At 39.5% G+C, this 22,851-nt stretch overlaps 1 protein-coding gene across 11 annotated transcripts in view; it reads left to right on the forward strand.

Moving 5' to 3' along the window:
* ptprsa (protein tyrosine phosphatase receptor type Sa) overlaps window positions 1-22,851 on the forward strand; it is a 217,252-nt gene that overhangs the window by 155,606 nt on the left and 38,795 nt on the right. For 6 of the 11 annotated variants that reach the window (XM_072389314.1, XM_072389304.1, XM_072389306.1 and 3 more), the window contains 13 exons: window positions 775-1,044; window positions 1,260-1,841; window positions 2,431-2,567; window positions 2,664-2,808; window positions 9,171-9,491; window positions 11,138-11,331; window positions 12,431-12,457; window positions 13,558-13,675; window positions 19,334-19,927; window positions 20,961-21,055; window positions 21,324-21,574; window positions 21,802-21,889; window positions 22,618-22,830. In XM_072389314.1, the coding sequence (XP_072245415.1) occupies window positions 775-1,044; window positions 1,260-1,841; window positions 2,431-2,567; window positions 2,664-2,808; window positions 9,171-9,491; window positions 11,138-11,331; window positions 12,431-12,457; window positions 13,558-13,675; window positions 19,334-19,927; window positions 20,961-21,055; window positions 21,324-21,574; window positions 21,802-21,889; window positions 22,618-22,830 (3,035 nt within the window). The remainder of the gene's footprint in view (window positions 1-774; window positions 1,045-1,259; window positions 1,842-2,430; window positions 2,568-2,663; window positions 2,809-9,170; window positions 9,492-11,137; window positions 11,332-12,430; window positions 12,458-13,557; window positions 13,676-19,333; window positions 19,928-20,960; window positions 21,056-21,323; window positions 21,575-21,801; window positions 21,890-22,617; window positions 22,831-22,851) is intronic. The other 5 variants (XM_072389311.1, XM_072389312.1, XM_072389313.1 and 2 more) reach the window with 2 other exon arrangements.

The following is a 22,851-nucleotide window of genomic DNA, read 5'->3' on the forward strand; positions in this document are numbered from 1 at the left end:
TCTATTTATGCATGCTGTCTGTGAAACTGATAGCTGCATCTATCAATGGAACCGTGTCAGATCTTAAAAAGGCTTTGTCCAGTGGATCTACCCTAAACCACAAAAATCTGATTAAAGTTTCTCATCTTTAAGATAACTAGGAAGTAGAGATAGGTGTCAAGTACAAATATAGACTAGAACGTGGTTAGAGACCTCACAGAGATGGTCAATAGATCAGTAACCTTATACTTCCTGTGCTGTGGGAGAAGCCTGCAAAGGCCTACTTCCTGACTGGCATGAGTGCCTGAGCGGACAGGAAGTTCCAGGTTGCCATGTTGGGCTTATGTGATAACATTATCACATGGCCTTTACAACAGACCCTCATACTCTGTGATCAGGTTATGCTGTAGTTGCATATATGTCAGCAGTTAAGTCCCAAAGATGAGAAACTCATAATAGATTTTTGTGTCTTTAATTGTGCTGTGATGGGTCAAATATTGGTCAATGGAACCTTGTTGCTATGAATCGTTGCTTAATTGTTAATCTATATTGTTGTTGAAGCAATTTTGTTAGTTTAGTTCCTTCTCATTATTTGTATATTTTTTTATGTTTTCAAAAGTCTAGTTTTATTTTGTGTTTCAGTTCACATTTACCATGTTGAACCTTTTGCGTTAAGTATTTCCTTGAGAAGGGTCCATTTTCATCAGCCTCTCTTGTTACCTCTCTTTTTCTCTTCCTTTCTGACACCCTTGCCCTTTTTTGTCATCCTGTTCCCTTCCTCATGCCTTCCCCCAGTCCGGCGGGTGCCTCCTCGCTTCTCCATTCCACCAACGAGTCAGGAAATAATGCCAGGTGGCAGTGTGAACATAACGTGCGTGGCAGTGGGGTCGCCCATGCCTTATGTCAAGTGGATGCTGAACTCTGAGGATTTGACACCAGAAGATGAGATGCCAGTGGGCAGAAATGTTCTTGAACTGAGCAGCGTCCACGAGTCAGCCAACTACACCTGCGTGGCCATGAGCAGCCTTGGCATCATCGAATCTGTGGCGCAGATCACTGTAAAATGTAAGAGATAACTCTGCCTATGATGAAGAGTATTTATGAGAAGGTTATCTAAATTTTGATACACAATGAAAGCTGCTATCACAGTTTATCTAATTATGTTCTTTGGTAATTCAGTGGAAATTTCCAAGCTTTCTGTTTTTAGCTACAAAGTTCCACAGTCACTGTCATTATAAATGACTTTATCCTCTCTTTTCTCTATTATGTTACAACAACAGCTCTCCCCAAGCCTCCAGGTACCCCTGTGGTTACTGAAACCACTGCAACTAGTGTGACCATTACATGGGACTCAGGAAACCCAGATCCAGTGACACACTATATCATACAGTATAGGGCAAAGTCCCCAGACAGCAAGTACGAGACGGTAGATGACATCACCACTACACGTTACAGCATCGGTGGCCTCTACCCCAACACAGAATATGAAATCCGTGTCTCCGCTGTCAACACAATCGGCCAGGGTCCCCCCAGTGAGCCAGTTGAAACCCGAACAGGAGAACAGGCTCCTGCCAGCCCACCAAGAAACGTTAAGGCCCAGATTCTTCCCCAAAACACCATGATGGTGCAATGGGAAGAACCAGAGGAGCCCAATGGGCAGATCAAAGGCTACCGAGTTTATTACACCATGGACAACTCCCAGTCCATGAGCCTCTGGCAGATCCATAATGTCCAGGACAGCATCATCACCACTATCCAGAGCCTAGTCCCTCAAGAGACATACACAATCAGAGTCCTTGCATTCACCTCTGTTGGTGATGGACCGTTCTCAGAGCCCATTCATGTCAAAGTAGTGCAAGGAGGTAAGGATATAAAGACAGATTTTGACTAAGTTAGTTAGTGGTGTTGGTGCTGCCTTCAAAAGACACCAGGTTAATATATTTGGTAAGTTTAGGGTATATTATAGTGATATTTTGTAAATTTATTCTCCAGCCTTCTGGTAAAGCAAAATATCTTTAAACCCATTGTTATTTTTTTTTTTCAACTGCAATTTTTCTAAAACTTTAATGACACTGTGATTGCTTAAAATAATTCTTTCCTTCCTGTTGTGCAAAAGTCACCACACATTATTTTCTAATGATGACAAAAGTCTGTTTGATCATGGTAGTCTAATAAGTACCAACATCTGATAACTTTCAAAGGTTAGCTTCAGTGTTGAATAAAAACATTCTATTGATGCTGCAGAAAGGTTAAATGTCAAGCTTCCAGAGGTCAAAAGAATAAGAATAGCAGGGCTTTTGTCTATCAAATTTCCCCAGTTGTATTGTCCTCATCTTATTGTTCAGAAATGACTAAACAACGGGTTGTGATGTCACCCCAAAACTTAGACAATATGGACTTCGATGCCTTGCCACTAATTTCTTGTAACATGTTCTCTGCTGTGTTCTTCAGTTCCGGGTCAGCCATCCAAATTCCAGGTTGGGGCTGTGTCTGACATCAGCATTGAACTGACCTGGGAACCAGCCTATGAGAAAGAAGGAATTATAAATTACGAACTTCGCTACACACAAGGCAGTTTTGGCACCCAGGTAAGAATTTCAGTGTTTGTTTGATTTTCTGTCATTGCGTCTGTTTTAGTCATCCAACATCACATGCCATTCAATGACTTCTTTCTGAATCACCAGATGATGAAAACATTTGGACCTACAAAATCATATGTTGTGGAAGGTCTCCGCCCAAATACAGAGTACCGCTTCTCCCTGGCAGCCATCTCTAACAAAGGCATCGGAGCCTTCACAAATGAAATTTCACAGAAGACCTTGCAAGCCAGTATGTAGCCTTTTATTTGATTTTTCTCTCCTGTTCTCTTTGCGGCCATGCTAACAAAGGATTTCCCCAGTTAGTCATTAAAGGCTGATGATTTCATGTCTTTGTTGACCTTTACTGAAGTGATTTCTAATGAAGTTATGTTTTTTTCTTTCCTTTTGACTTAAGCTTGCAAACTTTTCTCTGATGTCAACTGGTTCATCACCTCTCGGTTATGACTGTTTTTTAGTTTTATGAGACTATGCAACAAACTGGTTTACATTGTTATATTGTTGAATTCTTGCTGAAGCTTGTGATTTTCTATATGACCTTTATTTTGCTAACTGTAGCATAACAGTGTTATTTTCAACTTTATATGAGGTGGCATTTTCACTGAAAAGACCCAGTTTTATGGAGAGTTTCAGTTAAAACTATGGTGCAAGGAGCTGTAGACATTTACTGTACTGAGGGTTTTATTACCTTTTTTTTTACTGCATTTGCTTTATTTTCTAACTTGGCTCTGGTGCAGAAATATGAGTGTATTCAGCTCTGTCCAACATATTAAGTCTATGTAGACAGACAATTTTTGTAATTTATTTTTTGTAGTTTTTTTTGCTTATACTTTTACTTATATTTCCTTTTTCAACAGCAAGTGCACTTACTAACTGACAGACACAAACAAATGCCAGTTCTCCTCAAAGACCGTCAAGGCTCTAATATGAACCGTACAGATATTAAGGAAACGTTCAACAAAAAATACTTCCATGCCTTCTCCTTACTTTTTTACTCTTAATTAGTTCTGCACATTATTTTAGTTAACAGATAGCAGGAACAGAATATGAAAAATATAACCTTCTCCCATCCCAGGATGTCAAATACTGCAGTTGCTATGTTATGTCAGGATTTCTATGGCTGGTCATTCAGGGTACAATTGATCAGATGCCATTAGTTTAGATTAGACAATGTCTTTGTTAGATTCGGATCCTAAACTGTTTGGTTGAACTATTTGGATTGAGGTTTATTTAAATAACAAAAAGAAAAGACATCCTTTGTGACCCCAAGGGTTCTACAAAATAGTGATTTATAATGCAAGTGGAGTAAGAGCAGTATGGAAAACACAAATACTGTGATGGATCCAGTTGATTTTCCAACAGTAGAAATAAGTATCATTGGTATTACATGGCACTGAATTCATATCTCATGGATTCGCACTGCACATAAAGCTTAACAATGATGCTGTTCATCGACATGTAATACATTAAAGATAAAGAGCATTAAAATTGTGGCTGGATTTAAGAGGTTAAGGGCAGATCTGAGCGAGTTATCATGGACTTTGATTATGGATATTATTGAAAAAATAAAGAAAAATATATTGTTGGAATGGTTGCTTTTGTTCTCAATAAACTGAATAGATTCAATTGGCAGATCTTGAAAGTGAAACCAGAGAACCTCTAACAGTCATATAGGCGAGCCATGGCGGTGGGAGCACACTTCTTTTAACACATTTTCTGTTTCTACCAGTGTAACTTGTTGGCTGTGCCCCCACATGTGGGTGTGGGGGGTTTGGAACAACCACTTCACACTTCTTTTTGTTGCTGCGAGGCTGCCGTGCTTCATAGCCATTGCAGAGTCACTGAGGAGAGCGCCACTCGCATGTGACACTCACTCCTTTCCACTTGGGGGCTGTTGAGAAGCAGTCGTCACACTGTTGATCTTTGATCACATCAAGCATGAGAATACATGTTTATCCATCCCCATTGCAGTCTGGGTGTGTCTCGAAACTTTGTGCACATCCTCACCTGTCAGTGTGTGTTTGTATTGTCCTTGCCTTTGCTTTTGCATTTGTTGCTGACCTGTAAACCTCAAGCAGATGGGATTGAATTTGCCCCAACTATTTCTCTTGCATCACCCTATTCCACCTCTGTTTCTCTCTTTGCCACTTGTTTCCTTGTGCATTGGAACAAAAGGACTCCTTGGAATGGCTTGACACCACTTTGCACTCTTAAAATCCTCTTCCATTTATGTTGACTTTTTTATAAAAGTTTTGAGTTGGATCTTTTTGTTTATGATTTTCTATTAATTTCGGGTAACCTTGAAAGGGCATTGGTTTGACATCCCTCCCAATTTTATCTTTCTGTAAGTCCATGACAGACACAAGTGACTACAACAAAACTGACAGAGCATCATATACATATCAGAACTGCCTTTTAAGCATTATGAAGGAGATAAGTCTAACTTTGCTTGAGACAAGGGGCTATTCATTTTCAGTTCTTTAGTCCATACAATAACAAGAGACAGAAAACATGGTTACTAGTCGATTACATCTTCCTGCACACCATGGAAATCCCGAAAATTGGTTAACTGCCATCTTTACCTTTTTAATTTATTCTACTGGAGTGTTTTCACCTCAGAGTTTCTCAATTTCTCATCTTTTTTTTAATGCAATGAAAAGTCCCAGTATCAGCAGGTGCAAAATACACCCATCACTTTGTCAGTACTGAAGCCTGAAAAATCAAAGACTAAGTCAGACAAAATAAGATGTTTTCCAACACAAATCTAACTTTTGGAAACCTCAAGGTAAGTGATTGTGTGGTTCAGGGATTCAGTCTGCCACATCAACTTCTTTGTTCTTTATAAGCTTGGATTTTTTTTATTTTTTATGTGTTGTTTTTTTTTTTTAAAATAATGAACTCTCATATCTACAGTTTGGCTTATTACACAGGTCAGAAATAGCTGCATCTCTATGCATCCACATAAAAGAAAAGCACTTTGACTCATTAAGCTTGCTTTAACTATTTTAATATTGCAATGTATGCATACATTCACACACACACACAAATACACGCCAGAGAAAGCCTACGGTATGGATCACATGTAATTACAATTACAAAATGAATAAATGTAGCCCAAGCCCATTCCATCATCCAGTTTTTCTGTTTGGTGTACAAACTCAAGTTCAACACTAGTTGCAAAATCCGAACCAGCTTTGAATTTGATTGATGGCGATGTCTGGCAGACTGAAGCACTGTGCCACAAAGTGAAAAGAGACAGTATGACATAATTTTCCGATCTGTTTTTTCAATAACATCAATGCTCCTAATAATCAAATGTTGAAGTTTATGTTCAGTCCAAGTAGCATTACCAGGGGCCTTGTCATGGGGACCACTCTGTCAAAAACACAGAAAAAAAGAAATCCTTGAATGTTTGTTCATTCTTGAACTGTTCCCGTGTAATTCATGCCAAATACCTTATCAAAGGTAGAACAATTATTAGGCTTGCCTCTAATTATTACTGGGTATTGGCAGCAGTAGCCCTCATTCAGAAGCAAGGCCCCATATGGTATGCTACCATTTTGTCAGACCAGGTTGAGATCATTCTTGTGAAACTGTTCAGACGTGGTCGAAGTGGGTCCACAACCCGAGAGCTGGGAGGGCTCCCAGTATTTCTTTTAGCTGTTACATAGTTGCAGTGCATGGTTTTGGGACTTCAGATAGACCATGGGAGTCGGTGTTAGAGGACTGTAGGGCCACAGAGTGGCAGATAAGAATCCCATTTCATAGCGTCAGAATTAATTTCATGCTTTCCATTGAGCCATAAGCCTAAGCCTTGGATTGTCAGGCTTTGTTACACATTTAGATTATACCTAGAACCTGCCAGTAGCCAGTCAAGAGCTATCTCTGAAATTAATGTGGCAGATTCTAAATCCTCTGTATTTAACCAAACAAGCAGTTTAGCTCCCCCACTTATTGTAATTGCAGGAGGTTTTTAGATATATTGGAATATTTGTGCAAGCTACACCATGGCCATTTGGCATTTCAGGGATTAATTCCATGATGATCCACAAATACAAACATCCTGTCATTTGAGGCTTCAGATAGAATACAATCCAAACACAGACATGTGCTTAAACTCTCATAAAAAAAGCATTGGCAGCATCCATTATTTTAGTCGTTGACAACAAGAAATGAGTAATGGTCATTGCTGCTATAATTTGGCATTATTCTTTAACCAATTTTGCACTAAAAGTACCTTTTTAATGCTCAGGTAGTCATAATGATTATGTATGTCATGAATGCTTGATATTGCAGACCCAGAGCACCTGGTCACATCACAAGAGACTTAAAAGTCAAAAGGAAGAATATGAATGCAGACATGACTAATTATTTGTCAAATAGAATTTAGGAAGGCTTCTCGGAGGAATGTTTGAAAGAACTTCAAGTGAAGCATTAGCTGAGATACTTCTTTTGTGGTTGTATAGTTCTGTATCCATAATCCCACTACTCGCCTTCGTGGGATATGCACTTTATCAAAGCTGTGCCCCAGCCACTCTTAAACTGTTATCAGGGATTGGGATGTCTGTGCACTGTGATAGCCTGGTCCCTGTCAGATTCATAGCCTTTTTTGCACCACAAATATTGAGAACTGAGCAATCATTTTTGATGTGGAGAGTTTGCCAATACAATATGGGTGAAGGAAAGAAGCTGAAAGGCTCAAAATCCAGTAAGTCCTTAAGTAAATAAGCCCATTGGACACAGAGAAGTTTTTTTTTAACTGGTCCTGTCTTATTTTCGTGAACTGGAACATTCAGTTTTCCCTTGGTGGAAGCCGTTAATACTCAAAACTACTAGTTTTTATTTAAATTTTTGAAACTGTTCTCCACACTAGGAACATTATCATTAAACTTTTACAATCTCCATTATACAAGTTTTCTTACCCTATTCTTGTGTCTTGGCACTCTCAAAATGGCAGTAGGCACTACAAAGGAGATATGAAGGCACGAGGCTATGAAATGGGATACATTTCTATAAATTGTCAACAAGGAAGGATATTTGTGTGCTTGGCCAATTTCTCAAGCATACAATATCTTGGTAGTGAGTTTTCCCCCTTTGGCCTCCTCTCTCACAGTCTTGTGGACCCTCAGGCCCAACTATACAGTATTAAACAGCCCTGCTTACAGCACAGAGCCAACTCTTTCCCTTCCGTCAACCTCAAAGTGGGTTCCAAACTAACTCTTAGTGGGTAAATTTTAGAGGCGCTTGCTGATTCAGTAACAGGAATTGATCTAAAAATTGATGGTATACTTTGAGGAAGGGAAAGCATTGCTGTTCACTGACTCCAGAGTGAGCACACTCTGGAGTCAAGTGCTGGTGGTAAGAAAGTCTTTTGAAATTTGTATTTTTGGGAATCAGGTACGTATGATGCAGACAAAGCTTGTGAATTTTGTCTTTTATTTTATTGTTTTATAAGTTGAATTTTCTGAGTACATTTTTTTGTTTTCTCATGAGCTGTCATCATGCGTCTTAATTGTTGTTGTGAAATTTCCTTTTGAGTCACTTTGTTTACAGAGGAATTTATTTTACTTTCTTTAGTTCATAGTTTATGTCTTCGGTCTTTGTTTTGGAATGAAAACATGCTGCTTGTTTCCACCATGTCCTCTTTTAAGTTTTCTCCTTAATTTGACTATTTGTAGGATATCTTTTTTTACTGATGATATATGATTTTGTTTTTCATTATAGTGTTATGTTCACCTTCTTAAAAGACAAAAATGTAATAATGAATTTGGATTTGCTTCATCAAGAAGGAAACTGTATATTTTCACAAAAAACAGTTATGTGGGATTGGCAACGAAAAAAAGACTTTCATGTATGTCCTCAGTTCCTTATGATATAAAACTGTAAATGAAAAATGACACATTTTGTAGCCCATGCACAGCACTCGCTCTGACTAAGCACAGCCTGTCTAAGAACCTGGCACTGAGTTTGATTTGGAGACTGCACAAATGTGTAGGTTTTAACGTGTTTTCAATGAACACTTCAGACACGAATAACAGTCAAATGCCTCAACACCCATAAATTTAGAAGAACGGGTGATGCAATTGCCCATTTGCTTATTACTTATTTTGGGTAAAGTACATTTTTTCACTGGCCTGATATAAATAATATAAATTTTGTATTGGCCATGTTGACAGCCAAGTTACTTTGTTTCAGTTAAATGGGTAAATTGGTGTTTGATAGTTTTTGAGTTAGCAACAATACCTAAAATGGCTTTAATACATTTTTTAACTAAACTACAAGACAAGGTATCTCAAATGAATAGCCATCTAGATTCATTATTACATAGCCTTGTGCTGTTGTCCATTTATGCCATTTTATGTTGACATTTGCTTGTTGTTGGTTTTTTTTTCTTTTTTTGCACTTTATTCTGTTTTTGTTTAACAATATTATTTCAATTATTCCTTTTTTTTATGAGTTTTGAATTTTTCCTTTTTTCATTTTCTTTTATCTCTCCCATCTTTTTATATTTATGTTCCTCACCCCTCCCTCCCCCTTCCTCATCCTCCTCGTCCTCTGCTCCCCCCTTCCTTCCTGTCTTATTCCCCTCACCAGAACCCTCAGCTCCCCCTCAAGAAATTAAGTGCCGCACCACCAGCTCCACCAGCCTGTTGGTAAGTTGGCGCCCTCCACCACTGGAGAGTCAGAATGGTGACCTGACGGGGTATAGGGTGCTCTACCAGGTGGTTGGCCCATCAGAAGGGGCTGGTGACAACACGGATCTCATAGAGGAGCCAATGGTGTCTCCAACTGAAGAGCAGGTGTTGCTTCAGCGACTTGAGAAGTGGACCCAGTACCGTATCACTGTGTCTGCCTCCACTATGATTGGGTCAGGCCCTGAGAGTGAGGCCCTGATCTGTCGGACAGATGAAGACGGTATGTGAATCTTCATCAAGAGATAAAGTCATTATTTGTTAGTTTCACTGACAGTGTTCCTTTGACAGATGTCTTTCAAATGTATACTAGGCTTTTAGTTCTAAATAACATGATTATATGCAGCTACATGAGCTATTTGTTTTGCAACATTCTAAATATTGTGGCTAGCACACTTAGGGAATACACTACATAGCTTTTCACTAACTATATATAAATTTATAATGGCTTCTACAATAGATAGAACACATTTATCTTTAGCCTTTTTAAAAGTATCCCATTGCTCAGCTGAGAGTCATAAGCATTTACTGTATCACTGATATTCACTGCAAAGCCATATCTGTACATGCATTTATGATCATAACAGACAGCAGCCTGGAGGTTAAAGATGTATACATATCTAAGGTTAGAGCAGAATCTACCTGACTGGAAAATTAGGTTAACGAAACAGAATGAACATTGCTCTCACTGTGCTTCGTAACTACTGTTGTAATGCCCTTGAGCGTGCAACTCAGGTCACTAAAAAAAGTCAGAATGCCACGGGCTGTCATTGTTTTAGCGTAAACCAAGCTGTTAAATTGAGAAGACATGCCCGAGTGACTGTCCCTGGAAAGAAAGGACAACTTCTTTGCACATTAATAGAGTTTGTTCATTTCCACTCCTTTTGTTGTTTTGTTCCAGTTCAGCACAACAAACTGTTTGTGGGGGAAGTAAGAAAAGTCAAGATGCTTGCAGAAAACACTCACTTATGACAGAACAAAACATAAATGTGATACGGCTGAGTTGGATAGCAACATCTAAATGACAAACTAAGAAGTGAAGCTGTGAGCATGTCACGGCACATCTTAATGTCTGATGAATGACTGACACTATCTTCTGTTCACCATAATCCTTTTTGCAGCCATTACCACAGCTTTTTAAGCAATTTTCTGACAGTGATGTAAACAATGCTCAGCACAAGATGAGCTTCAGTGTATGTTTAAAACGTACCAGTATTAGAAACATCTGAATCTGCAGTGAAAGCTAATAGCTGTAACAAATTTTCTGGTGTCATTACAATGAGAGCCCGTGACAGATGTGTCTGTTGAAGAAATAAGAGCCAGAGTTAACAGGTATCAAAGACTGGTGCAAAGTTGAGGGGAGATGAGGTTGTGATTTAGGGGGTGAAGAAGGCCACTCAAAGTGTTTGTGGAGGAGCAAAAGGAAGCAGTTTGAGAGGAATAGTTCAATTGATTGCACATCCATCTTGGTAAGGGACATTCCATGCCACCCCGAATAGCCTGGAAGCAAGGCTTGCGATAAAGGTCGTCATTATGACTGAAAGGCAAGGCTCACCACAGTCAGACACATAATGAAAGGGTGGAAATGACATGAGACATTGGTGATGCAGCGTGTGGGTGTGATAGGAGATGTGCTATAGTGAGACGACTGGCACTGGTGTGTGTTTGTGGTTTTGAATGCCTCTACCATTCTTGCCAATTGTATATTTAATCAATTTAGCATGTATTTGAGTGGGCAAGAGTGGGGTTTTTTTTGGGGGGGGGGGGGGGATATGCTTCACATATTCTCTTATACATCAGAAAATGATGGATCAGAATGACAACTCATCTACAGTATGTTCCAACTACTGTTTTTCTTTTTCTCCTTAGTTCCGGGGGCTCCACCACGGCGGGTCGAGGTGGAGGTCCTCAACTCAACTGCAATTAAGGTGATGTGGCGTTCTCTAACACCAGGCAAGCAGAACGGTCAGATCCGTGGCTACCAGGTTCACTATGTACGTGTGGAAAATGGCGAGTCACGAGGCCTGCCACTCATCAAGGATGTCATGCTTGCTGATGCCCAGGTATGACATTCTCATAGTTTCCCCATTATTGATATGTGATAATTCCAGCTCAGAGTAAACTTGTACTTTGCACAACTTTTTTTTTTCTCATACAGACTATAAATTGCATACTTAACCCTCACTGTTGTGGCTGAGCAAATATCACCGGTGTATGGGAAGAAATGTGGCTCCTCTTTCCTCTCCCTTTCATTTCATAATGCTGTAATATTCTTGTTGCCTCAGCCCACAACAAGCACTACAATCAAAGTTCCCCTCATCTTTTCCTCTTCCCTTTGCATTCATGACTCTGATTTAGCTTTAAAGGCAGAATCTGCCACGAAGCATTGAATCGTGTGATTGTCTCAAATGCAAACACTTGAAAAAATTCTTAATATGTTATCATGGGCCTAAGTGGAGGGATACAATTGTCATCAGAATGTTTGACCAAAGATCAGCCATAACTTACAAAACATCCGTCAACATAGCTCTGGAAAGATCCTAGAAAAGTGTAACGCTTCTGTTCAGTTACAGTCATTCAGATAGAAATTACATCCTGGAAGCAATAGCAACATTAAAGCAAAAAACATTAAAAAAAACACAATCTGTATGCAGTGTTTATATATATATTTATATATATATATATATACTGGGAAGGAACAAATAAAAAACATTACATCAGATTTTTGGCCCTAATGAATTCAAGACCTCTTACAATCAAAATGCTATGATTAAAAAAATGACGTAATCTTGCAGTCAACAGAATGCTGGAGTAAATATCTATTATGTTGTATTTATTTTCTTAGAAATTTCTCAAGCAATCATATCATCAAATCACGTAAAGCTTCACCTTAGTGTTATTACTGGATTTAGTTATCGATGAAAGCTCTTCAGGCCAATTGGCAGACCTATACCACACTTCTGTTTCTGTTGCCTCTCTAAAGCTTCAAGCAGCTTTTCTTTCTCCTGACCACCCAAAAGTAGTGACCTATTTTTACTATCCACTCTTTGCCCCTATTTCAAGACAATCCAATTTCTTCCATTACTTCTTTCTTTTTCTTTAAAAAAAATATTGCTCTCTTCTCTTTCTCTCCTGCACTCTCCTCTTTGGCGGGGGGGTTAGTGGGAAACGGACGATATCGCTGAATATGTGAGTATGAAGTTTAACCTGTGTGCTTTGTGTGCTTGAAACAGCGGCGATTGCATCAACCTGATTGGATTCACAGTTTTCATGTCCCCTCTTGTCTTTATTTATTTTTGGACAGCTAAGTGGCACAAAAGCTTCACTTCAGCTTCTGGCCAGTCACCCTCCACACTATATCTACATGCCACTAAGGAAAATAGGCCAAATTTCTGTTGCTTGTACAAAAGATTGGCTGATGCAATAACCACTGGCCACTGTGTGTGGAATGCTAATGCTAGTTGAAACTTGCTGCGTGTTGAAACAGCCTTTTTTCCTGTGCCGTGGTAAAGTGTGTACTTCTGTTTTCTTTTTTCCAATTTTTGTATGTTTGATTTTAGTATGTATACTTTAATTTACGATGTGGTGACTTGCTGTGCTGCATTAAGTGCAAAATACATATTAAGAACTTTACTTTGCAGAATGTCTGTTAATCCTCACCACATCTCTGATAGTCATTCACATATTTTTTTCAACCAAATGTACCCTTGTTTTAAACCCATATTTGAAGCCTCTGTCCATTTGTGTGACATGAATAGCTAGTCAAGTGCAAGACAGTACTTATAGCTCATTTACCTTTATTGACTTCCCCCATCCCTATGCCAACCCGCCTGTTAAAAACCTCATTCTGCATTCGTTCAAACCAGCTCCCCTGAAAGATTCATTAGAATTGATCGGAAGCCTCTCTTTGAAGAGGACTCAAGGAAACTTAATGGCTTAGGTAAAAACTGCAAGCGAAAGGGCAGGATGTATTCAGACTGCATTTATCAAAGTTAAGTTGCTGATTGGAATATTGCTTAAGGAATAAGGGGGGAACACTTTCTATTTACATACATGATGTCCCTTTTCTGCCTCAGCAACTCTAAGGATTTACGTAATGGAATGGGCTCCTATTACATAGGGGTAAACGTTACATTTATTACATGCCTCAAGAAAATAATAAAGAGACCCTTAGATTTATATTCAGCACATGGCAGTCATAGCTGCACAGAGTGGGGTCAAATCATAAAAAATTCAAAACACATTTTGACATTTTTATTTTCCCTATCCCTTCCATGTGTTTTTTATAGGAAATGGTCATTGGAGGACTCAAGCCAGATACTACTTACTCCATCACGGTCGCGGCATACACCACCAAGGGGGATGGAGCTCGAAGCAAACCCAAACTGGTGGTGACCAAAGGGGCAGGTCAGTACAGAGATGACTCATTTGTTTGTTCATTTAGTCAAGAAACTTTTTTTTTTCAGCCTGTAACTAGAGACTTCTTCATCATTCTGACCCATCTGTTACTGCTAGGTTCGGCTGCTTCTGTATTTGATCAACAGTACTGTTATAAACCATTGAGTCAAGGTGGTGTATTTACTGATAAAAGATATCTCAAATGTATGAAAAGCAGACATAAACAACTGCGAGAATTCGTGACATTAGTCTTCATTTGAAAGTTAAGTCAGGCTTTTTATTAACTGCTGTATTTAATGTTCGAAGTTGTAAGTGGATGTTGACTTATATTAGTGTTGCATTTATCATTTCCACAGATTTTTTGGAGATCAAGGTTTTAATTTAAGTTACTTTGAGATTCTTCAGATAGACTGTGACAGCATGAAAACTCCTACTGGCTCTTTAGTTTTGGGTTCAGGAATAAAATATTTGAGGCCAATGCCTTCACTCCTCCTTGTAAGCACTGGCGAACACAGCATTAATGGACCATGTGTGCCTTTGTAAATTGCATGAACATGATCTGAAGCGTGAGGCTGCCTTTCTAAGTATGTAAAAGTTTTATTCTAAACAATTTAAAGGGGAAGTTTTTTAAAAACATGGGCCTTATTTCTACGTTCATCTACTCACCGATAACAGTTTGGTGAAAGTCAGCGTACTTCGGAAGACATTGAGATTACTCAAGATTTGCGTATATCCATATAATGGTAGAGCATTGGTGAAATAAAGGTAATTATAATAATAATAATAATAATAATAATAAAGCCCCGTTCTTTTCCGTTATATGGAGTGGTTATCTGTGAGTAGATGAACGTATTTTATGCCAGAAATAAAGTCCAGGTTTAAAAAAAAAAAACTAACTTCCCCTTTAAGGCCAAGATGTAAGTATTTATACCAATTACCTTTTGTCAGTGAGCCAATATGCACACAAATCCATTCACACTACTGTAAACATGCTTGTATCCACACTTGCATTTACTCATAAACTCATACACTACAGGCAAAAGCATACAGTATGTTCTGGCCTATGCTGTGGCATTGCGTTCACTACTGAACACACAGTGCATTGCCAAAACCCAACACACCTACACTCCCACGTAGGTAATATTTCCAGATCCTGACAGGTGTGTATGTGTCACAGGTGTCAAAGAGCATGATGCTGCCAAAGAGGTTTGAATGAAAGCTGTCACACTTCATTCTCCTGTGGGACTGCCAGTCTAAAGCTTTTCTGATTGTCTCTCAGTGGGAAAGCTTATTTTTAAAGATTTTGATTGAGGTGTAAAAAAAAAATGTTTTATGTCAGATGCTAAGACAAATAAAATACGGGAATGGAGGGAAGATGCAACCCTCGTTTTTTAGGTAAAGCAGTTTCAGTCTTTCATTTTCTGCATGATGTTAGAATGGTTAATAGATAGCAATGTTCTCACTTCACATGAAATAACATGGAAGTTTGAGGATTGTATTAAGCTGTGAACAAAAGGTTTTTTTGTTTGTTTTTCAGTGCCCAGCTTTTAGACAGTTTATTAAAAAGTAAAGTTGAACACTAACAACATGATCTCACGTGAACTCACACTGGCGCTCTGGTAACAGAATCCTAAAATGTTATAGTAAAATTCAAATTACATGGAAGAAAAAAATTCAAAAATACTGTGTATCTTAACTTTGACATATTATACAAGATAATTCAAATGCAAGATATGCTAAATATATTAATTGAATTACTTTATAATCCTATGATGCATTCAAGCGTCTTCGGCAAAACTCAAGTGCTTAAGTCTTGTTACCTTACTCATGAATTGCTATATTTAAATATGGTATGTATATGAATGAAGTATTTGTACAGATGCCATTTCAACACATTTATAAGCACATATATTATGTTATGCAATAACGCTTACAGATTTTTACTTAGTTGGGACAATACTTTAAATCTGTAAATATGATGTTATTGTAATGAATAGATGAAAGAAATTCATTCAAAAGTCTTTTTTTTGGCCGTCAGAAATGGTACCTCGCTCTTTTAATCTTTTAGTCATGAGTACTTAAACTCTGTTGCTTTGCCTCATTGTACTTTTTGCAGTCAAGGATGCAGAGGGGTGCATATGTGCAAGCTCTAAAAGTTATTAGTATCCCAATGCTAAGACCAGCCCTAATCATGTAATTTGGATATATAGGGAGTTTTTTTTATTTTTTATCATGATTTTGGCTCAGTGACAAATCTTTATTGTAGTAGCCCTGTAAAAAAAAAAGCTCTTCCTCTCCTAATGGTCCATGTTAAAGTAGTTGTAGATTTGTCATGACAGTAACCTAAATGAACCCCTGGCACATGCGCACATGTTTTCCAACTGTAAGCTGACTACACTGAAAGAAGAAAAGAGGAAAAAAAGTTGGATGAGAGGCGAATTTGACCTCTAAGCTTAAAAAAGATCGTCCTCTGATCTCCACATGTCCTTCGATATTTTGAGTCCCCGTGGATATGCAGTAATCACAGCTTTATCTATGGGGCTTTTTTTTCTTACTGTAAATCTTACATCCATGGTGACTTGATTAAAAGTTTTCACTTTTCTTCTCATCCTGTGCACAGAGATGTTATGTTTGTGTTCACAGTGTATGTATGAGTGTACATGATTGGTGAGCACAAGAGAGGTGTTAATGAGTAAAAAACCTGATTACCCCTTTTTCAGTCAAGCTGAGTGAATGTCAACAGCAGGCTGTTCATACTGAGGCCTGATGGGAAACGTGCCGGGAGTCTCACAAGGAGGGATTGAACCAGGGTCAGCCCTGAAATGGACATAGGGGGAGGGATGGGGAGGAGGTTTGGAAATCAAAAGAGGGTGATTTGGCAGAGTGCAAAGGGAGAAGGGAAGAAATGAGGAAAGAATAAGGGAGCGTGTGTCGGGGGAGGGTGAAACAGAGGAGAAGAGGAGAGGGACAATCAAGGTGTCCAGCAATCCCAGAAACGCTTGTGTACACACAGAAACCTACACACTCTCACACACTAATATTGCAGCCTCCTTATATTCCTGTTGGACCCTCTTTGCAGCTGATTGCTCCCTGTCCCTAGTCACCTTCATCATCCCTCATTCACTCATTTTCATCCCCTCACCGTGCCCTCGCACTCTCATCATCACCCTGAAGCACCACACACATACAAACAGCATGTTCCACCTAGCCACCCAACAGCAATCTGCTGCCTCAGTGCCCCTGATCCTTCTCCCCCAGAGCGCATTAGACCACAGTTTTAAATTCACAAATAATAAAACTGTTTGCGGGCTACAAAAGCTGTGAAGAATAGGGTAGCCTGTTGATTTGAGAAGTTAAGCACAGAGATGGAAAATGGAGAATATTCTCTTAGAATCATCAAAGGATAATTATCTCTGATTTCATTTCCTTGATTAACAGTGGGCATGAAGGCAGAGTGGGCTTTTAAATGACACCAAGCTGAGTTGTAGTGTGTAGCCAAGTAGCGTTAGGAGAATTTGTCTCACCCAACATGCGGCACCCCCGGCTTTCCATTACAGGCAAAAGCTCAGCTGAAAAGCCATCTCTAACCATCCACCCCCATCTTCTACTAGCAACAGAAAGAAAACCATTAGCTAACAGAAATGCATAATAAGGGAAGAGGAATAAGACTGTATGGCGTGACTTGCTCTGTGTGTGTTTCCAATCCATGCACATATACATGTACAATGATATGATTCCACTGAGAGTTCTGCTGCCTCAGACTAATGTTAGCTTCTCCAAATTACTTTAAGTCCATACTGGGCAACAGGCCAAATACTTCTGTGTGCAGCTGGAATTGTGATATAGAAGATGAAGCTGGCTGAAAACCATCTTACATAAGATGCAAACAGGGAAGGAGGGAAAGGCTCAAAGGTCCGATGTTTGTTTTTGAAGAATTTTAATTCATGTAGTGTAACAGTTAAACTTGGGGTGCATAGTCGTGAAGAAAGCAAATCCATCCATAATTTCAGCAGCTTAAGATAATGATGAAATGTATGTTACACAGTTGACTAGAGTTAATAATTTGTATTCAGCTTATTCAGCTTTTTAAATTTATGCTGAGAAAGCTGCAGACCCAGTTTGTCGACCCAGTTGGCAAGCTTTTTGAATCACAAATATACGCAGATTGTCAATCTTCTCACCAGTCTCATGTAGACACATGAAATTAAATTCAGGCAGGTAAACAAACTGAAAAGTGTTTCATTACCTGCTCAATGTTACTGATCCAGTCAACAGCTCGAGGGGCTCACTAAGGGTAATGGGGACTAGGGAGTTCCCTGAAGAACTACTTACCTTCAAGAGCTTGTTTTTCTCTTTGCATTTGCACCGCAGATAAGAACACTGATGTCACATAACAGCCTTCCGGCAGTTTGTAGACAAGTCAAAACCATGCAAGTCCTCCACTGCGTTTGGTCTTAATAAATGCTGTGGTTTGGTTAATTTCCTCGCTCCTTTGTTTGATATTTTTCAATGTTCAGAACAGTTGTATATACAGGTGTTTTTTTTTTTTGTTTGATTTTTTCAGTGTTGACAATTGTTTTTTGTAATGGTTGATGCCAACATATACTCAACAAATGACTGTGGTGTATGCCTGTATGTAAGTTTCTGGACCAATCACTGCACAGTCCACATCACAAATGGTTTCCCTTATGCTGAAAGAATATTTTCTCCAATGTAGAGGCCAAGAAAGACCCTACAACCAGTGTTGTGTCTGCATGGCAGGAACTTCGGAGAAGTGCTTCCTTAAAAAATGAAAGTTCCTGTGGTCTGAAATCATCTAATTTTTATGTCTCACTAATATTTGTCAGTATTTTGTCCTAAAACTGCCTTTTATTTCTAAGAAAGCAGAGTGATAGATGATTGAGTCAAGTTAGAATTTATTTACAGAGAAATGGGTCTCATCAGCCACACTCATCTCTCGGAAAGCTTTGACAGCCCCTTGAGAACTGAGGGCTTTTCTTAACTCCTACTGCCTCCATCTGAGTAATGGGTCTTTAAAAGAGGGGTTCAGATTAGACATGTGTCATCTGCAAGAGCAGCTAAACTGGGCCGCTCTGAAGAATGGTGACTGGACCCTATGAGTAGATCATCCATTTTACAAGAGATGTTCACAGCTGAAAGATGCACTGGTCTTTGCTTAGATTTTTATTGATGCTTTGCAGTACTGAAAGTATTTTGACCGGAGCTAGCATGTATCATGAAATGATAATGGGCACAGTGATCACTCTTGAATTTATAAGCCATAGGGATCTTCCACATCTTTTTGCAAAACAACCTGACTAACTCAGTTTAACTGATAAATTGATTAAATTAAAACTATTACTATGGCTTTAGTTTGAGTTATCCTTTTAATATTTATCACAGCCACTAAGAGGACTTGAATACTTATGAGCTACAGTGAAATATTTAGAAACATAATGCAGTCATACATCCTGATTCATGCACTTTGGCTGCTCCATCTTGATTTGTCTCTTAAGGAGGATGTTGATGTCATTGACAAAACCTGTGTATAATCATGATATAAACAGTGTAATTAAATTTAATCCATAACATCAATTCTGTTCTCATGCAAGTCACAGAAATAGTTTATTTTGTTTATTTGGTTTTTTTTTGTCTTTGTCTGTACAGTGCCTGGTCCACCCTATCTGTCCGTGGCTCAAGACTCAAAGACATCAGCTGTTGTTCATTGGGATCCTCCAGATCTGACCAATGGCATGGATCTGCAAGGATACCGGCTCCAGTTTGGTCGAAAAGATCTTCTCCCTTTGGCCACTTTGGAATTCACTCCCCAAAAGAGGCAGTACTCTGTAGGCAACATTCACAGGGGGGCCACTTATATTTTTAAAATCTCAGCCAAGAGCAGAGGGGGCTTTGGTGAAGAAGCTGTGGCAGAACTCACCATGCCTGAGAATACGCCAGGGGGATACCCTCAAATTATTGAGGGCTCCAATGTAACGTGCTGCTCAGTGCAACTCTCCTGGTCTCCACCCGTGCTGGCAGAAAGGAATGGGGTCATCACAGAGTACACTTTGGCCTATAAAGAAGCCGGCGCAAGAGAAGCACCACATGAACTCCACTTGCCTCCCAGCCTATCCAGCTATGTGCTCAACAGCCTCAAACCAAACTCGGCATATGATGTGAAAATTCGTGCACACACCAGTGTAGGTCCAGGGCCCTACAGCCCGCCTATCCAGTATCGGACGGTGGCCATTGATCCATCAGGTAGGGCTTGCCTGTTTCTTTTCCAAACCAGTGGCAGGGGTTGGAAATTGGCTAAAAACAATCTGCAATGACACATTAATGAAAATCAGCCCCAACCACTCTTTCAGCCACCTCCACCTCTCCTCAAAATGAGGAAAGATTGATATTTTAAGTGCTTGACGTGGGATACTCACTTCACTAACTCAAACCAGGTAAAGCGCAAGTCAGTAAGTCATAGTCAGTCAGTAAAAGAAAGAGGAGGTCAACTTAGAATTTGAAGGTAAGTGTTTTCTGGACACTCCTGTCAGTCTTTGCAGCCCTTTGCCAAGCACTTTCACGCGACTATTACCATCTCACATCCCCAGTTTTCAAACAAGGTAGGAGCTCAGTCAAATCCAGTCACTCCAAAAGTATGTTGAGCCTATTCTAAGATTATATGAAATCAGATTTTGGTTTAACTTACTTTTAGTTTGTTTATTTGTTTTGGGAAATTGTTCCCTTCCCAACTCCTTTCCTCTACTGAAGCTTTGTCCCCCTCCCCCCTGTCCCGAAACAGGACAGATTGTGGCATGGCATTCCACAGATGCACTGCTGAGGACTGTTGGCATGTTGTGTTTTGGGTCTGTCTCTTTGCCCGTGTGGCAGCACGTTGGCAGTGCCAACTCTAACTTGTAAGAACAGTTGACATCGGGTTTAGATGGGTCGGTCGCTAATCATCAAGTGGTCATGATTCAAAGTCAGTGGTGAGATGGGTTGGCACTGCCCACGATGGCTTGCAAAGGGCACACCCTTGTGCTTCATGGGTTTGTTGTCCATGAGTCTTATGTGCTGTGTGTCTTAACCAATGGCATTGCCCTTCTCACAGCCAATCACAGCTCACAGATGCATTCACTCTTCAACCCAGAAGAAAGTTGCAGGGGAAGAAAAGTTTTTGTTTTATGAGCCCAAAGGATCTTCATGTGTTTTCCTTTCTCTGCTCTCTATATATGATACTTTGTCCTAAGATGCATTCTTTGTTTTCTTTTCTTTTCTTTTCTTTTTGTCCATTCAACAGATGTTCCAAAGAATTTTACAGTAAAGTGGGCCACAAAGACCACAGTAGTTCTTGCATGGAAGTTTTCTAAAAGCACATCTCCATACAAATGCACGGTGAGTTCACTTTTTGAGGAGAAACTGTCAGCTGAGTTATGTATTAAATTGAAATTGTTCGGAAAGTATGTAATCAAAATTACCTCAATTTGAAATTGGAAATGACTGGATCACAATTTGTTTATCATGTCTTTTTTGTTGATTTCCTCACTATGTGACATTTATAATGGATATCCATTCCTTGGTTGCACCTTCCATCTTACCAGTCCAATCTAACCATAGATCTGCTGTTCTTTGAATTCAACTTCTGAATGATCTATAACTCTAGATTGAGTACAACCGACAGAAGATGGATGTGGATGCCAGGCAAATGAGGGTCTACATCACAGGACTAAGACACAACACCACTTACGAGTTCAGGGTGACCTGCCAAGAAAGCATGGATGGTGGGCCACGGCATCGCGTAGTGGCCCGGACTGCACCACTCATCCTAGTCAAGAAACCAAAACTGGATATCTATGCTGAGCCAGAGAGCATACTCACCATGTCCTTCTCACCAGTAAATAGCAAGGACATCAAGTGAGTATCATGAAATCCAGTGTCTGAAGAGTATGCTGAAATTGATCAGATCTCAAGATGTTTGAGATCTGGTGGGAGATGAGTTGAAATACCAAACCAAATTTGCTGTGGGATGGTACAGATTCCTGAGGAAGTGACCACCCTTAGACCCCTTGCAAGTACTTACAGGTGACATACGATATCAGTTGAATATGATACATACTTGTGTGCTTTTTCTTCATTTTCAGGAGCTTCTATGTGGTAGTGGTGCCACTTAAGATGTCTTCAGGAACCGTTAAAAACCTGAAAAACCCTGATGAGATGGATATGGAAGAGGTTAGATCTTTTAATCTTGAACATTAATCATGGCACTGCATCAAATGGTATAAAGTACACCGTATGTATGTAGTAGCAAATGCGAGCTGTATCATGAACATCATGTAGCAGAAATGGGGGCACACAACGCAGACATAACTGCATCTCAGCTATGCTAATTTATCCTCCTAAGCATGCAGAAGAGAGAATTACACAGTCTTCTTCGACTCTTCCCATAGCTCGGGGTCACCTTGAGTGCCAGATCAACAGCAGCCATCCCGATTGGATTTGGGATTACACACATTCCCTCTGCTTAGTGTTTGCCTCTGTCTGCAGTTAGAGCTGAATGAGATTGCCTTGGATTTTCCTTTTTCTTTGCTTTCTTTTTTGCTTTTTTTTGCTGATTTTGATAAGTTCACTCAAAGCCAATTTAGTCAGCTGATTTAGACCCTCAAGTAATTACGCACAAGAAAATGTAACATGGGGTTCCTGAAACTGACAATATCCATCTAGATGTCCTCATAATTAAAACTGAAGAGTATGACTTGATATTGATTTTGTTCTAGTGTTTACATGTACTGCAAATTATAAATAACAACATTCAAGAACATTACTAGGTCAGACCTAATTGTTCTTTAGATCTAGTCCTAATTGATTTGAGACTTTTTTAAGATATTCAGAAATTGCAGAAACTAGTAAGCATGCTAAACTGAACACAGAAGTAAAACATATCCTTGTACATTGAGCAGCTGTTGCGAGAGCTGATCCCGAAGCGTCGTTCTCGCCGTCAGCTGGCTCAGCTGGACCAGAGGGAGCCCTACATCACAGCCTGCTTCAAACAGCTTCCGACCAGCTTCATGGTGGGATCTGACCACCTCCACAGCACCTGTGAGAACAAGCCTCTGAAACCTGGTCAAGAATATGTCTTCTTCTTAATGGCTGAACTCAATACCACTGCAGGGGTGAGTTTACAACTCTGCTCA

Source organism: Leuresthes tenuis, unplaced genomic scaffold, assembly GCF_036924035.1.
Source record: "Leuresthes tenuis unplaced genomic scaffold, fLeuTen1.0.hap1 SCAF_7, whole genome shotgun sequence".
NCBI lineage: Eukaryota > Metazoa > Chordata > Actinopteri > Atheriniformes > Atherinopsidae > Leuresthes > Leuresthes tenuis.